At 35.8% G+C, this 18,414-nt stretch overlaps 2 protein-coding genes across 2 annotated transcripts; both read right to left on the reverse strand.

Annotated features, from left to right (window-relative positions):
• Positions 1-3,984: 3,984 nt before the first annotated feature.
• Positions 3,985-4,820, reverse strand: LOC120777167 (larval cuticle protein 4). The gene is made up of 2 exons (XM_040108322.1): positions 4,803-4,820; positions 3,985-4,365 (listed from the first exon to the last, which is right to left on the reverse strand). The coding sequence occupies exons 1-2, from the start codon at positions 4,818-4,820 to the stop codon at positions 3,985-3,987; spliced, it is 399 nt and encodes a 132-aa protein (XP_039964256.1).
• A 9,504-nt stretch (positions 4,821-14,324) lies between these two features.
• Positions 14,325-17,994, reverse strand: LOC120777964 (pupal cuticle protein Edg-78E-like). Its single transcript, XM_040109583.1, has 2 exons — positions 17,933-17,994; positions 14,325-14,986 (listed from the first exon to the last, which is right to left on the reverse strand). The coding sequence occupies exons 1-2, from the start codon at positions 17,942-17,944 to the stop codon at positions 14,483-14,485; spliced, it is 516 nt and encodes a 171-aa protein (XP_039965517.1). The 5' UTR covers positions 17,945-17,994; the 3' UTR covers positions 14,325-14,482.
• Positions 17,995-18,414: the final 420 nt, after the last annotated feature.

Raw genomic sequence — 18,414 nt, forward strand, 5'->3', positions numbered from 1 at the left:
GAACTATAAATAACATCTAAATGTGTCTAAATATGTATGTGCGCTTTAAGAGTATCAACTACAAACATAGTTATATAATATATGAACATACATATCTGCAAGTATTGAGAACTACCAGCTTAAAGTGGTGTTATAGTTTGCATACAAAGTGGGTCAACATGTATAGTAGAACATTCATATGTGTAAATACAAATGCACACAAACATATTAGAAGCCTTATCACATGCGCATCACGTGATTGTTGGCCGCTTAGTGGATTAATCTTGACGTAAATAGCATTAAGATATTAATCCTTTATTACATTAACTAAATGCCACGCAAAGTGATTATGCGACATTTTGAAAGACACTTGTCGAGAATGCGATGAGTATCTTAAAGCAGCTACCAATATGCGTGGGAAAATTATTTCGACTAAATTCAGTTGTATTAAAGAACTCATAAAAATTTAAACTCTTGTTTTTGTAAAATTTTTCAAGAGTGTGATGATGAAATTTAAGAAAATGAGAACGCCAGCATTCCGCAGCTAATGAAATCACCCAAGCAAACCGAAACTGAAATTGCTCACATTTATAGCTTTCAAATAAACGAGTTAGTCAAATATGTGATGCATTCAAGCAAAACCGATGCAATTGCAGCTCCACTTCAACACAACCCATCGTAAAAGCGGTGATTTGTTGATGCGCAGTTTTATTGCTAATCTCAGCAGATGGAGAAGCGATTCCGCGAATTGGTCTTGCATTATTTTTGAACTCTTTCAACATGTTGCACACAACGGTTGTTTGTAGCGCCATAAAATAGTAGACGTAAATATCAGGTTATATATACCAAATGTGCATTTGCATATATGTATATGTTTAGAGTGTTTCTTTAGATATATAGAAATTTTTATAAAACAGAAAGTCTCGTGAAATATACAATATTTCGGCTTGCAAATTGCTAGGCATTGTGTTTGAACAGAATTTTGTACATATTGTCCTCATAATAGCACCTTCTGAAAACCGTTCGGTATACCCAATTTTATTTGTTTATTTATAGTTTCAAAGTTCTTTTAATAGAATCTCAACTAGTTACAAACTACTTACCTTTATCGCGGGTTTTAGTTGTAATTTCTCTTCAACTTTGTATTTTATACCAGTTGTCGTCAGTTCACCAAGCGTTACGCCCATAGTGAATCGAACACACTATACCTGATGCTCAAACAAACGAGCAGCACTTGTTGTGTAACTCTACACTATCATGTCTTCTAACGTATTTGCAATAGTGTGATGATTATTTCTTAGTGCTTTTACGTTACTGTAAGCCTTTATAGTGACGATACCATTATAATGTTTACGATGTGTGCAAGATCGATAAACAACTCAAAATATCGAGTTTGTCAGATCGTGCAAGAAATATTGGGAAAGAGAATGCTCTCGGTGCGATGGATACCGCGTTTTCTTACTCCAAACATTAAGCCATCGAACTTTTCTGGCGAACCTGCCCCGATGTAGCCAAAAACCGTTCTAACGGCCGAAAGGAATAGCCGTTTTATGAGGTTCCATACATCAACGGGGCTCTTCTACGACGAATTATTATACTGATTCGACGCAGAAACTCAAAAACAACAGCCCATTCTGCTGGATCCCCAGTATTATCCAGGTTTAACCCCGTACGACATTTTTGTTTCCATACTTAAGGGGAATTCTTTCGAGGTTCCCTACTTTTTTAAAGAAAAAAAACAAACACTTCAAATTTAATGGAGAATGTTTATTATCATTCGAAAGGACATACTTTAGCATTTATTTTTTGAACACTATCTCTTTGAAATGTTGACCGTGGTCCATCCGTTGAGTCCAATTTTCGATGACTCTGGCACGCGTGATGGTTTGCTCCAAGGTCTGGATCGAAGCGAGATTGTCTGCATAGACTTTAGACTTTACATATCCCTATAGAAAAAATCTAACACAAGTAGTGAAATTATTTGCTCATCGAAGTGTTCTCTCAATGAATACATTGATTGATGCGGCGAACCTGCTCCGTGATGCGATATGTAGGAAGTGGTGCCGTCTTGTTGAAATCGAAAGTCGCTGAGATCGCGAGCTTCATTTTCAGGCATCAAATAGTCATCGACATAATTTTTGGAGATATATGGACCGATGATTCCACCGGCTCACTACTTTCATAACTCTTCCGTTTTCTCTTCGTCCCAAATGTCGCAAATTATACTTGTTTTCATATCCATTGAGTCTAAAATGGGCCATAGAGCGAAGCGATGTCGCTTGGGAAGGTCGAGCAGTTTCTGTTCTTGCACAGGTCTACGTGTATACTCTCAGCTACGACTGCTATATTTTCTTCACTGCGAGCTAGACGTGGTCTATTCGGTCGAATGTCAGTGAATGCTGGGTCTCAAGATGGATTATGTTGTTGCGAATAGAACGCTCAGTAGGTCGATTATGTTGACAATAAATTGAGCGAAGCGCACGAAACATATTCTTTACAAAACATGAATTTTCGTAATAAAGTTGAAAGATTTGTAAATGTTCAGGCGTAATTCTTTCCGTTAAGAAATACCTAAAAGTACTGAAGAAAAATACCGTGACAGCTTGACACGGCTCATGCGTGAACTGTCAAAAGGAGACTCTTGAAAAAAATACTTCTACTTAGATCATCCGTTATTTCCCCGGTTTATATTCTAGCAAATTGTGAGCATATAAAATTTTCGGTTATACTCGAACTTAGACTTTACTTACTTGTTTGATATGATTTAGACAATAATAAATTTTTTAGTGCGAACCTCACACCACAGAGAACTGATAAATGCGAAATTAATTTTTTCTTTAAAAATTAAGCCCAAAATATATATTTTATTAATTGGCGAAATATAAATTTTTGATAATTGGATTATTAATTTTTCTCAGCCACAAGCAGAACGATGATGAATTACATATTAGCTGAGTCATTTAAGACGCGCCCAAGCAACCTCGCCTTGTTCTTTAATGACTAACACAAGCGACATGGTTTACTTACTTAGGTAATGTTATGCCAATTGAAGTGTGTCATAACATGGCGTAGCATATTAGGCGAGCAGCGAACTGGTTTACCTTCTCCTTTACTCACTCATCCATCATCTAATTCGACTTGCATTGAAAGCTTGAAAAAAAGCATAACGAAAGTGGATAAAAACGGCAGAACTGTAAAAATTCATGGCCAGAAAATGAATAGCTAAAGATAAATTGCATACTGCTTGAGGCGCAGCAGGCGCTAAATGTTGAGCAGAGTAGTTACAATTGTTATTTCAAAATTGCTTGTGGGCGCTGTCAACAATTCTATTTCCTGCTTGCCACAATTTGTGGCAGAGCGATTAGCTGACGGGCAAATGCTCGTGTTTACATAGTTATATAATATAATTATTTCCAAGGCAAGCTATTATTTGGTACTTTTTTGATAAAATATAATTTAATTTATGTCATGTCATCGCTTAAGCCTCGCCGAACAATTTTGCTTTTCTCCATCTTCATTGTTCTGCTTTTGTCTATGCTAATTGGTGAGATCTTTATGAATATGTTTCATTCTTATAATCATTTCTATTAATACTATTATCTTTTTTTTTTGCTTGAATCAGATAGAGAATTCATTGAATTTGCCATTTAGCGCACCCTATACGATGTTATAACCCAATCATTAATCAAATGCTCTTCCGAATTATGAAAGACACAACTCACACCCATTCAAATAACGAATAGCCTCAGCTCGTAAAGCAAAACAGCTCAGTGTTAATTTTTATTATTATTTATTGCGCTAATTTAAACATTTTCTAAGTTTCTACATCATTAAGTAAGGTACAAAGTGTGTGTCTTAATGTATCTGCCGCAGGCCGTTAATTGAACAAATAACGAATAATCCGTTATTATGTTTCCTACTAAAAAGTCATGAACAACAAAAGCCGTCGGATTCATTAAGACAATTTCGACTCATTTTGCCTCAGTACAAATTGGCGTTCTCAATCTAAAACTGTCGTGCGCGCACCTGTTGATCGGCCAACTCTTCGGGTGTGGGATGTGCGCGTATGTACTCAATGGCTCGCTGTATGTGTGCAGGCACCGGTGGTGGCGTAGGAAGCGCATCGGATTGCGGCTGATAGCCATTCTCATCGGCTACGTAAATAATTTGCACGAATTTTCCTTCCGGCGAGTAGTGACGGAAATAACCCTGAGCATATTGTCCACCCACGCCATCCTCGCGATGTTCGGCGCCATTCGATTGCGCTATATCAAAACTGTAAGAACCATCGATGTTCAATTCGCTAGCATAGCGGGTTATGGTGGAGTCAGCCTCAGCTCGCGCAGTAACCAACAGGCCAGTGATGACAAAGGAGATTAGTAACAGCTGCAAAAAAGTGAAACAGAGATCATAATTTTAGAATGCTGTATTTTGATATAATTTCATGAGCATTAGTATTGTTAATATTCAGTTTTCATGCCAACGAAACAGAAGTTTACCGGCCTGTGTAGTTGAAGTAATTAGCAATATTAACGGACAACGGAATATTGTTTTCTTTTTTTAGTTCTTTTAGTACAACAAAAAGTTCTTGTAAAGAAAATATTTTATGTGGCAATATATCTTCACAAAACTTAGAATGGGTTTTTATCTAAGGTTATCTAAGGTAATGCTTCTAGTTATATCTGAGTGACTGTGAACCCACTTCCCAGCAGTATTTGACGCTGTTTAAATACAGTCCGAAGGGTTTATGCGTCGATTGATAGCAGTTGATGGAACACCCTTATTATTAGAGACTAAGTAACAGTCGTAAATGTGAACTTTACTGGCTTTAACGGCTCCATTGTGTGATCAACATCGATTTCCTGGAGCAGGGACGGAAAACGGTCACATAGCTCGACTAAGCCAATTTTAAAGTCGATTTCTTTGTCATGATAATGCACCAGCTCACATCTTTACTGTCACCATGGCCAAATTGAAATAAAATGCGAACTGATAACACATTCGCCAAACTTTTCCCTCGTTAAACTGCTTTTTTGAAACTTGAAAAACAAAAAAAAAATTTGAGGCAAGCTTGGAAGTTTACTCTACAAGCCATCAGAAAACGATTGTCTCTGACGGGTTGAAGAAATTGAAAACTAAGAGGAGACTATATTGAGGAATAAATCGTAATTTTTCTAAAATTTTGGTTTTTCTTTCGAGGATTATGAAAGTATAGATCAATGGCTAAAAGTAGAACCATCTTTAAAACGGAATCAATGGTCGCCGAGAACCTGTAGGTCACAGATGTAGACACCTGCCTATAAAATGTATTATCAAACGTTATTATCAAGGAGAAGATTCCCATAGAACCGTGTCTTTCTTAAAAGAAAAGCGTATGCACACTTTGCTTTGAACAGCTTAGGTTAAGAGGTCGATCCTTAAAGGTATCAGGGACAGCTTAGAACGCCGGTTAGATGGCCAATGTCAGTTTCGGCTATGGTTCGCCAAAGGTAAGACTGCCGAGATGTTTCATCCTAAGATTGCGGATTCTGAACAATGAAAGATAAAATGTCTGGATGTTTCCAGTTTATCCTCTTTCGTACCACTTTAACAACTTCCATCCGGCAAGATTCCTTACCGCATTGGACAATGTCCAGTATGAACCCCTACTTTGCTAAGGGCAAGTAATTCAGAAGACCTCCTGGGTTAAACTTCAGGCCAATAAGGATCTAGAAGACGCACTGGGGCTGATGGTCATCCGGCGCTTGCAAAGCTCACGCAATTGGTCCAGTGCTAGATTGCAAAATGCCAATTGGGATCCAACGCGGTTCTATTCTAATGTGAGCGGTTGGCAGCGATTCCGCTATGACCAGGCACCCAAACGAGTCTGATGATCAAGTAGCTCTATACTATTTCTAGTGAGGGCAGACACTCCTTGAATAGTTTTGAGTGCACAGTTAGCGAGCTCAGCGCTAGTATTGCCGCTCTGCTGTCGGAGTGAACGCTCCCTAAAAGAAGCTGCACTTTGTAGCAGTACATCTAGCGCAACCATTTCTGCATTTCATATTAACACAATATCATCAAAAGCAAGTGGGGCTCCTGAAATTCCTTTGTTCGCTTGTTCCGATTTATTTTCTTCGGATTTTAAATTTTTAAGAGGACGCCATTTCCTTTTCAGTATTCCTCCTTCTTTTTGTTTTTATTTGAAGCTTGATATGCTTTTTATAACGCTATTTTTCCGCTCAAGCATGCACATACTCACAGGTTTGCACATTTTTTTTATTGACGCAATCAAATCTTATGACTTCTTTGGATATACCACACAAATTTTTTCTGCTGTGTTTTTTATTAAGCACGCACCGACTGCAATGGACAATAAACCAACTGATGCCCTTAACTTGGATCGGCTTTGTATTTATACACACTGAAATGGCTATTTAATTGGGTGATAAAGGAATATTGATCAATAAATGATGACTTTCAACGCCGCATAAATTTCCAACCAATTTTGTATGTAAAAACGAAAACATTCATACATACTTTGATATGGTTATACTCGTATTGATATGACAAGAGTCAGGGCCTGACGGTTAGTGGGCTAATAAAAACCACAACAACCACTACTAGGTATGATAAGTGCTGCTTTTAGTGTGAAACAGTAGGTCAAAACAAAACAGGAATAACCGCACAGACGCGTATACACATATGTAAATATATACTTGTATATGCTAGACAAACAAATCTTCACGCTAGTGTCTCCCACTTATTTGAACTGATAGTTCATAACCTCATTACCATTTTTATTGAACTGGGAGCAGTGAACCACATTAAAACCAACAAAAATTAAAAATAAGGCAGGTCTGAGTGTAGCCGAAATCCAACAGTTTAAACCCAACGCAAATGTTAAGTCTAAAAATATTCAAATTTTTATTCCTAGATAAGTTTTTACAAAATGCTTGTCAGATTTTAAATTCAACGGAAATACAACGCTTCAGTAGACTTTCTTTTTCCTCAACTATCAGCTGGAAATGCATTGAAAGTGATACTGTAATATATTGAAGTTTTCAGACTTTGGAAAAGCGTTATGAAAAGTTAGTGGGATAATGCTATCACGATTTTCTTTCTCTGTTCTGTTCAAAAAACTTGGTATTTTGAGTGAACATACTTACGTCAGATAAAAAAAATTGTGGGTAGCCATGATAATCCCACTTTTTTTTACAGATATGTATTTGTACATGAAAAATCTCACTCTATCTTACATGTCAATATGGAAGAAAAGTGTGTGATGAACATACAATTTTTTTCTTGATTGACAACTATCTGTCAGATAAGCTCACAACTTCATTCTAAAATTTGACATTTTTGAAGTTATACATACTCAGAAAATTTTGACATAAGAGCGCTATTTGTATTGTTTACAGTAACTTAAAATATTCATATCGGCAAAAGATTCGAATTAAATTGCGAAAAATTTCACGCGATTATTTTTTATATTTTTTATAACTTTCGACTTGGATTCATAATGGGACCATTATACATTCACATCGAACTTTTAATATCATTTACATTCAATGCTGTACGCGACCTCTTCGTAAGGAGCCAACAAAGCGAGTGAGCCGCGCTGCAATTTATTTCCTAGTTTCCTAGGCCTAGTTGGTCTCCGCTCACCATGCGACTTTTTCTCAATATCTATCCCATGTCCGAATCGAATAATTACTACTGTGCCCAAAAAATAAGGTGACTTTATATTTATTTTGAAAATTCTTTATTTATTCCTCCAAATGAATTTCATCCCCTTCAAAGTAATACCCTCCCGATGCAATGTACTTATGCCAACGGATTTTCCAATCTTCGAAACACTGGTTGTAGTCACTTTCCGGGATGGCCTTCAGTTCCGTCTTCGCTGCGGCTTGAATCTCCTCTATCGTATAAAAACGGTGTCCTCGGAGCGGTTTTTTGAGCTTGGTGAACAGCCAGAAGTCGCACGGTGCCAGATCAGGTGAATACGGTGGTTGCGGAACGATATGGGTTGAGTTTTTGGCGAAATGATCACGAATTACGAGGGCAGTATGGGATGGTGCCTTATCGTGGTGTAAAAACCAAGAATTGTCTTTCTACAATTCCGGCCTCTTTAGGCGGATAGCGTTGCGCAAACCACGCATAACGTTCAAATAATATTCCATGTTGACTGTTTGACCGGTTGGAAGGAATTCATATTGCACAACACCACGATTATCGAAGAAAACAGTCAACATGACCTTGATTTTTAAGCGACTTTGGAGCGATTTTTTTGGTCAAGGTCTCTAGTTGTTAATCGACGGTTTTTCAACACCAAATCTTTGATTTGTTGCACGTGAGCTTCGTCGGTTGAGGTTGATGGTCGCCCTGGACGCTCTTCGTCTTCGACACGTTCACAGTCTTGAAAATACAGTAATTTATTTTGACAACGATTAACACGAAGGTAAGGCAAAAAGACGCAGGAAGCTGTCTAACATGCAGCTTCTTGGTTGCTATACTTTTTATCCGACGAATTGGCTGGAGTAAATATCAGCCAGTTCTATAAACTTATGGCTGGCTTTAAACGCTTTGTGGATATACGAAGTGAAGAAAATATAGCACCCTTAGCTGCGAGTATACACGCAGACGGCGGAGAGTCTCTTCGAACTGACATATGAAACGACTCGCATTTTACATGGAGATCTCAAATTGAAAGCGTACAAAATACAACTTGAGCAAGAACTGAAACCGTTCGACCTTCCCAAGCGACATTGCTTCGCTCTATGGGCTCTTGAAAAATTCCAAGAAGTTCCGACGTTTTCGAGACGAATTTTGTTCTGTGATGAGGCCCAGGATATCACACTGTTCGACTTTTTCCTGAGAGAATATGTAAGGTCTAAAAACTATGCGGACAATCCCGCTTCGATTCAGGTCTTGGAGCAAAACATCATTTAGGCCAGTTACCAGTCAAAATGCTCGAACGGGTCATCGATAATTGAACTCAAAATTTCAAAAAATAAATTCCAAAGAATATTCTTTCGAATGATAATAAACATTCCGCGTTAAATTTGAAGTTTATGTGGCTTTTCTTTAGAAAAGTAGGGAACTTTGAAATGGAAACGACATTTTTTGTAGATAGTATGTACATTCATTGGGGGTGCTTTTTTACGTGGCGAGTCCCAAATCCAGCGCACAACCCTATGTAGGGGATATTTCGCGTTAAATTTGAAGCTTATGTTAAAGAATCGTTTTTCTTTAGAAAAGTATGCGGAACTTCATGAAGTGGAAATGACATTTTTGTAGATAGATATGTACATTATTTTCTGCTGCGAATACCGCATCGATGGAACGATGACTGTTCGAGATATACGACGACAGACATAGTTCAGCTTGCGAAAAAGACACTTGCAGCTACATGGTATGTATGTATTGATTTTTATGAATTTACACCTTGGGTTACATATGTTTAAGCTATGTAAGGAATTTTTATGAAATTTACACCTTGGGTTACATTGTTGGCGTTTTAGTAAGGATCCCTAACTTTTTTAAAACTATAATATAGCCTATGTTCACCGAAGAGAGCTTTCCAGCGGTGAAACAATTCTTTAAATCCGCCAAGTTCTTTCTGAGCCTATTCAATTCAAATAAACAATCAAATCATTCAATTGGAATAGATTACGCTCGGGTATAAAATCACCGCTGCTTGCTTTCATATACACCTTCGCATAAATGCTCTCGTTCATCTAAACTCAATATATTGTCTTTAATATATACAACACTTGTGGGTGTGTGACGTAATCACCCACTTTGTTTACCTTGCTTTCACATAAACATACACACATCAATGTCTGTGTGTGTGTGTTATAGATGCTGTTCAAAACTGCACCTCCGAACCACAAATTGACTTTACAATAAGCCGCAAAGCGAACATAAAAAATATTGTCATCGCTGCAATGTGTGGCATTTGGTGACAACGGCAAATTAGCCACATTTTATTTACATATCTACATATCTAGTATGTTAATTTTGGATGCTTTCGGTTTATCTGTATGCAAATTATGCGCTTTCAGCACACCGCACACTCCTCCCAACAACGAGTGCATTAACGTCATCAAAGTGATTGTGGCAGGCAGCCTCTTTGGCGCGCCAAACAAAGCCGACAGGTGACGAGTATTTCTCAAACGCAGCGAATCAATGCAAATTTGGAAACTAATGCAAATAGCCAGGAATTTTAATTGAGTTTTAGCGTTGGATAAATGTCTATATATTTTGCTTGTACGATTATGGGTATGCAGTTCTTAGGCAAGAAGTAGCTAAGTCGAAGAACTCGAAATGAGGAGTATGGCTAATCTTATTTAAATTTTATAAATGTAATATAATTAAAGAAAAGAGAGAAGTGTAATCTGATTATGGCAAAAAGTGGTTAGCACTGGTGCAAAACGCATTAAGAACGCAGTGAATGTAACTGACCCTATGTTTTATTTTTTCCTTTAACTGATGAATTTCTATCTAATTCTGAAATTTCTAACATTTTTATATTTTTTATTGCATTATTCTGTGAATATTTTCGCTAAAAAGCGTCTAGAGTGGAAATAAACCATCAAAAAAATATTTTGGTCATCAAGAAGAAGAGGAAAGAAACTCGTTATAACTCCAATATGCCAAATATTCACCGAAATTTCTACATAATAATTCTCGTAAGGCCAGTCCTTCCATGGCTGCTGCATCCAGCAAGCACCTTTAAGTCAGTTGTCAACCAAAACAAATTTGTGGAACATCATGACATTTAGTGCTAACTTCGAGTGTAACCGAAAATTTTGTGCTCTCATAATTTGCAAAGGTCAAAGGCGAAGTGCATTAATATAAACTCAACCAAATAGGCTAAATATAAGAAAAACTTCAACCAGACGAATATCTGGTCTGTAGTACCTATATGGGAGCTGGGGTAATTCGTGGATCGTTAATACATTTTCGGCACTAAACTATAATATATCCAATATTATACGTTCACGTTGTTGTTACGAGGTTAGTAGGGTAATCTGCCCTCTTTTTTTGACACTTATTTTTTTCATAGAAATTTTTGTTCTACAACAGAATTTTTTCGGAATTTTTTGAAGACATCTGTCGAAGAAATGGCTGGGTGAATGAGATGCGTTTTTTCACTGGCGGACACGATTTCTCATGTTTGGATCATCTGAAACACAAAAACCCAATTTATTCTTAAAAAGTACGTGAATGGTTATCGTCTCTACTAGAATCATGAAAAAATGTTGATAAATAAAAAAGTTTTTTTTTTTTTTAATTTTTCCCATGTTTTTTTACATAACCTTTGTTAATAAATCATAAAAATTATAGTGACAATAGCCAAGCGTTTTGTGAGCATTTAAAAAAAAATTAACCAAATCAGTTGAGTAGTTCGACCGGAATCATGTCCGCCAGTTTAAAAAAGTGTGTTTTGAGAAAAACATGTTTAAAGTTTGAGGTGTGCACTCTGAGCGCTCCGTTCGAAACCTTCCAATGGTAAAGTGGATTTCTACATTAATTCTAAGGGTCTAATGGAACAGAAAATGCAAAAAAAAAATTAAAAAAGATTACCCTACAGACCGCTTAAAATATTTTACATATCGACTGATATATACGGGTAAGATTGCGATACTTATTCTACACTTTTTATACTGGCTCCTATATAATCCCTCCATCGTCTAAAACTAAAAGTGTTTTATGAATCACCGCATTTTCATAATTTTCAACAAAACTGAAAGTGGGCCTGGTTATATATGGTAGTTCCTGATGGACGACGAAGTCTTTTCTAATGATAAGTTCTGGCCGTTTTTTTAGATTGCTTGCTTCAATCTCATCAGTTATTGACAGCAAAATGTAGAATCAATCGTTCGACCAGGTTGAGGCAGCTCATAGTGGATGATTTCTTTCCAATCCCAGCAAACTCTTAGCATAACCTTTCGAGACGTCAATCCTAGCTTTGCGATGATTTGTTGAGCTTCACCACGCCTGGACCATGCTCTTTTTCGCAAATTATTTTCATATTTGATCCACTTTTCATCTCCTGTTACCATTCGCTTCAGAAATTATTCGATTTCATTTCGTTTCTGCAAAGAATCATAGATGTTAATTCAGTCCATTAAATTTTTCACAGACAATTTATGTGGTGCCCAAACATCGAGCTTCTTTTTGTAGCCAGCATTTTTTAAATAGTTTTAACGGTTTGATGATGAATGTTAAGTTCTTTAGCGATGTCATGGCTGCTTATGTGACGATCCTGGTCAATATTTTCCAAAATATATGTCGTCACCTTCAAAGTAATCTCCATTGACTAAAATACACTTGTGCAAACGTTTTGTCCAATCCTCGAAACAATTATTAAAGTCAATTTCTGAATAGCCTTCAATGCGCGTAGCGATTCATGTTTAATATTTTCAATTGACTCAAAACGGTTTCCTCGCAGCGATCGTTTGATAATCGAACAAAACAAAGCTTTTCCACTATATTCATTCGATTATTAGTCTGTTTCCGGATCGTAAGCATAGATGCAAGACTCAGCGCCAGTAATAATACACTTCATGACATCGTGGTAGTCAGAAAGCATTGTTTCACAAACGTTAACGCGACGCTGCTTTTCGAAAAAATTGAGTGATTTTGGAACCAATCGTGTTTTCATTTTTCTTAGGCTCAAATGATCTTTCAAAATGGTTTTCACTGAACCTTCGAATATTTCAACGGTGCCAGTAAAATCTCAGACTGTTAATCGATTCTAAGCACCAATTTCTTTATTTTATTAACGTGTTGATCAAAGAGTTGCTGTTGATGGCTGTCCTTGTTCGTCGTCAACACGTAAATTTGTACCAATCAAAAACATTTGCTCGCGAAAAACATTTCTCACCGAAAGCCTTTTCCAGCATTCTGAACATTTCGGTATCAGAAATTCGATTCTGCACACAAAATTTAATTGATAATAAATAAAATAATAATATAATGTGTAATGTAACAATATGTAGTTTCTTTATTTCAGAAAAATGTAAACCTTGCGTTGATTTTTGGACACCCTTTATGTAAGTATGTACAAGTTTTTACTTTGGATCTTTGTTTGGGCTTGTGGTATTCAATGAGGTATTCCTTTTTTCGAAGTTTGTCATTTTGACACCTGTTACTTAATTTCTACTCAGCTTAGTTTTCAAATCGTGTAAAAATAATGGTTCAACTCGCGGCGTCCAACATTCGACCAACCATAAATCGGTTCGGCACCACGTTTAATCTACAGTGTTTATCCGGAAAGTAATAAGACTGAGTTGATTAAAAAAAAATTATTGAACCAATCGTTACAATTCTTTAAGAACTTTCAGCGCTGCCCTCGCGTCGTAGGCGGTGTTTTAATTTATCTTCAAAGAGAATTTTCGGTGCGTGAAAATTGGCTTACAATGGGCAGTTGTGCCAATTATGCATGAGAGAATTAAGTATATTTTTTATTGAAGAAAGCTTACTAAATTCGTATCGTTTCCATATGTTTTTGATTCCAATAATGCAACTCATTTAATTTGAAACAGACCTTTCTGTTTTGAGGACGCTGATATAAATGACCAGCTAATTTTTGATAATACATTGGTTGCTGCGAAACATATATGATTGGTTTTATTTAACTTGTATTATTTTCCATATGCTGATGTCGTATCATGGAGATATAAGTGAATATTGACCTAATGACCGCCATGTCCCTCCGCCAAACCTTTAATGAATTTCGAATAGGCAACGTATGTGCTATTTTCTGCTCCATCATTTTGATCGTTGTGCCACTAACCACATAACGATTTTGGGCTATTGGACCATTGATTACTACTACTTTCTTTATTCACTTTTTCGTATGTTTCCCATACTCATTTTCAGTTCTTTTAAATGGAGATAATGTGAATTATTTCTTTATAAATCATCTAAAACTACGTTGAAGTGGTTTGTTAAAACTTTCGGAATGACCAAATATATTGGTCATAATCCGACTTTTTGTTTGATTCGGTTGGTGTCTTATTTTATTGATGCGGTTTCCGAAAAATATTTCCGGAGTTTCCCTCTTCCCACTTTTGTTACGAGAATGGTAGAAAATCTTTTTTAGGTGTTCCGAAAGTAAAAGACCTCTGATCCACCAGGGCCTGCGTTATTCAATCCAATAAAAGGCAAATATAAATACTCAATACAAAAATATATTTACTATACGTATATTAAGCTAACAATGTGAAGAAAAAGATTTTGTTTTGTGATTCAGCAACTAGCCATGTTATCACATCTGCTGGCATTGCATATAAAGGAAATTGTTAACAGAAAACATTTAGGTTTACAAGTAAAAAAATCTAACCACTGTGACTGACTTCTTCGGAATTTAGTAATAGTTTTTAACATGTCGAAAAATCAGATGACTGAGAAAGTATGTATAAAGTATTAAAATACAAGAGAGTAATCCTAAGCATTTAAACTTGAGCACAAATATGTTATTTTACGTTTACTTTACTGTCAATTGTTACTCCTAGTATTTGCGATAGGGAGCGCCATATTGTTGTTGTGGTGCCGATGCACGAGAGTGCTGCGAAGCATACGATTGTTGCTGTTCCTCCTGGTATGGATGAGTGCGAATGTATTCCAAAGCCTTGAGGATAGCTTCTGGCACTGGTGGTGGTGTGGGCAGATGAGCACCTTGTGGTTGGAAGCCATTCTCATCGGCGGTGTATGTGAGCTGGATCAATTGACCCTCTGGCGAATAGTATTGTGAAGAGCCGGTGGCATAATGTCCGCCAACGCCAGATTCTTGTGCCGCAATACCGTTACTGGTTTCGAATTGGTAATTGTAGCTGCCGTCTTCTTTCAGGTCGTTGGTGAGGCTGCGTATTTCGGCATGAGCGTCGGCACTGCTGGCAGCACCACCACCACGACCGCCAGCACCGTGATGAGGGGCACCGTACAGCTCACTGACACCGGGCAGAGCGTTCGTCAAGCAGATGGTGGCGCTAAGAGCGATGACGGCAAGAGCGAACTATGCAAATAAAAAGTAGAAGATGTTTAAGAATAAGAGTGATCAATGGGATTATAAGACAGGGTTCACACAACAACTACTTTGTCGCGCATTATAAGCAAATTTTATTGCGAAGTAGCGAAATGCGTGCACACGAATGACACTAGTCAAATAGCTTTAAATCGAGCGAGAACAGTATATTTCCACCTACAAAACGCTGGTTTGTACGACATAAGAGGCCTTGTGTGAACACAGGCTAAGTAACAGTAGGACAGTAATACCGATATGGCTATATGTAGACAACTGCAAGTAATTGTCTAGATATGATCCCATTCTATGACTTTTTTGCTGTGAAATATTCAGAACCTCTGATATACTTAGCAAATGTCGAAAATTGAGTCCCATAGACACACTTTTCTTCAAAAGAGTAGTATCAGTAAACAAAAAACAAAGAAAATGAAAAAAATATACTGGTACAGTACTGTTACATTCCCCCGAGGTTTGAATCAAGATCTTCCACAATTATTTCTATTCACGAATACTGCTCTACTATAGATTATTTCTTAGGTAGTTTTAAATAATCACAAACCAACAATTAAAACAGAGCACTCTACTGAATTCTTCGAAACAGGCCAGCAAAAACTTGGGAGCGATCTTCTCGCGAAATTTTCCTTGTTATGGCTTATTTTTCAGTCTTGATTTGAGAATTTGTTTTTGAGTAGGAACAATCTGTGATGTCGTGGGAAAAATTTTAAGTTTTTTCATGCAGTTTCAACTAAAAATATTAAACAAATTTAGTCTTTAGTTTTTATATTATTTTATATTCCTTTTATGCCCTGAACGGGTTATATTGAGTTTACCACGTAGTTTTTAATACGAAAACGTCGAAGACTTTATACAAAATATATATATATATATAGTTGATATGTGCTGAATTTATTAATTATTATCCATCTGTCGCTGCGTCTGAACTAGCCTCTCAGGTTTTTCTCATATCGATCAGATATTTCGCACATGTCCTTTTCTCTGTAAGGAGCTGTTCGTTTGTCAGAATCACCGATATAACAACACGCAGCTGCCTTACAAACTGAACGATCAGAATCAACTGCTTATTTACTTTTCGAAGAGATGTTTTTAAGTAATTTGACATGTATTATTGTCTAAAGCAATGGAGCCATCTACGAAGAAGTTGTTCAGATCGGACCACTATAGCATATAGCTACCATACAAACAGATCAGTCAATCTTAAGTTCTTATAGGTAAAACTTTTTTATTGGACAAGGTATCGTCATGAAAACTAGCACAGATTACAATCCAAGAAATTTCTACAATCTTAGTAGGAAAATTGAGAATTTGCGTTTTGCGGAAAAATTTTAAAACTTTTGAAGTATTCTTCCACCTTCTTCTTTATTCTAGTAGTCTCAACAAACAAATTTGGTCACCAGTTTTTGTATTACTTCAAATTTTTTTAGTAACTTATATGTTATATCTTAAAAACTTGTCGCTTAAGGGGTTACGGGTTTCAAAAAATCGATTTTTTATTGTCTTATTAAATTCTTCAATACCTATCGAATATTATCTTAAATTTTCAAGTTGATCTGAGTAATAGTTTCAGAGATACAGCCTTGAAAACTTGTGTGCTTGAGGTTAGCTGGGCTAGGGGCGTCGCCTTTAAACGCGTTTTTCTCGAAACTATGTTTTTGACGTCGGTTGACGAGATTTCTCGAGAACCACTCAGCCGATCTTCATGAAATTTTACACAGGTTTTTGAAATACAATACTTAAAGACTTGGACGAAGGATTTTTTTTTTTCGATTACAACTATTTGAAAAAAAAAATTTTGCGAAATTTACATTAAAATCTAAATTTTTTTGTAAAAATGTTTGCCAAAAATCCACTTTTCAGTTTTTTTCCTACGTCCAAATTCTAAGTTTAAAATATTTTTTTTTTCCAAAAATGTCAGAATTTTTTGTTAATAGTGTACGTTTGTAGCAATAAAAAATTCCTATAAAATATTTAATTTTTGATGTTGAATGTTGAAAAAATGATGTTTTTTACCCGACCGAAACCGAAGTAACAGCTTAAGCCATGCCCGGTTGTCTGTGTGTCTATCTTTATACATATGTACATACATACATATATAGTACACCAATTAGCCCTAAAGGTTTTTGATATATCGATCAAACTAACAGCTTCAACAAAAAAGCTTTTTTTCCATTTTTTGGCATTACTTCAATTTTCTTAGTAAATTCTGTGTAATTTATATCTTAAAAACTCGCATAAATTTTTCAAAATCTAAATATTTTCAAATATGTTCTGTAAAAAGTTATTATTTATATTACTTTTAATACATTTAGGGTTTTCACAAGTCTCATAAAGTTATAAGTTATAACGATTAGAAAACATAGCATCGAGAATTGTAAATGTGTAAACTCATTTTTCTATGAAATCCAACAACAATTTTTTTTAACAAGTTTAAAAATTTATAATTTTACGATTTTACGATAGTTTACGACGGGTTGTGAGTACCCAATTGTTTCCTTGAGTAAATTTCAAATATTTCATTTTGCTTGTTTTTCAAAATTAAATTTTTCAAAATTTATATATTTTGAAATAGATTCTTTCAAAACTTGTTTTTTATATTATTTTAAATTTTTTCTCATTGATTCCTTTAGAAAATTTTAAATATTTCATTTTGCTTGTTTGTCCATTTCAGTCCTTACTGAGCCACACTTTTTTAAACATGAGTATTTTATTTAGAGATATTTATATGTATAAAAATGTTATATTTATTATATTATATATTTTATTTATTTAATGTTTTCCTGTTTTCCAATATATTTTCCAATTATTATTTCACTTCTGTTTTACTAATAATTTTTTTGTCTCAAAATATCCTATTTTTTTAAATATTTCAAATTTTCAATAAATAGCACACTTGTATCCTTTAACTTCCACTACACTTACGATTTTCGACATTTTCTATGTGCTTTGATTTGCGATCTAACGGTAACGGTTGGCACGTTGTGGATGCTTTAAAATTCAAATTAATTTTGAGTGAAGAGCTGTCAACGTATTCGCATTTATACACGAAGATTTTAATTGCGACCCACAATTACTTAAGTGACTAAGCATACGCTTAAGTACATACCCACACACATACCTAAGCAGAGCGTAGAGTAACTAACTGTATATAATACGTTCGTATGAATTGGCTACACTACGAAAATCGAAAAGTCAAAATCTATTCACAAACTGGAAATCAAAATAGTGGTAAAATAATAATTATTACAAAATACATAACTTGCGAATGTGCATGAGCTTAAAAAGTATGTACATGTATGTATGTGCGGTATGTATTTAATTGTTGTTGCAAGCGCAAGTGTGACTTAACCGACAGCGAAACCAGCACCGAGCGTTTGGCCTCTTTGAAGAGGAAACAGATTCGT

The sequence above is a fragment of the Bactrocera tryoni genome, chromosome 5 (genome assembly GCF_016617805.1).
Source record: "Bactrocera tryoni isolate S06 chromosome 5, CSIRO_BtryS06_freeze2, whole genome shotgun sequence".
In the NCBI taxonomy this organism is placed as follows: domain Eukaryota; kingdom Metazoa; phylum Arthropoda; class Insecta; order Diptera; family Tephritidae; genus Bactrocera; species Bactrocera tryoni.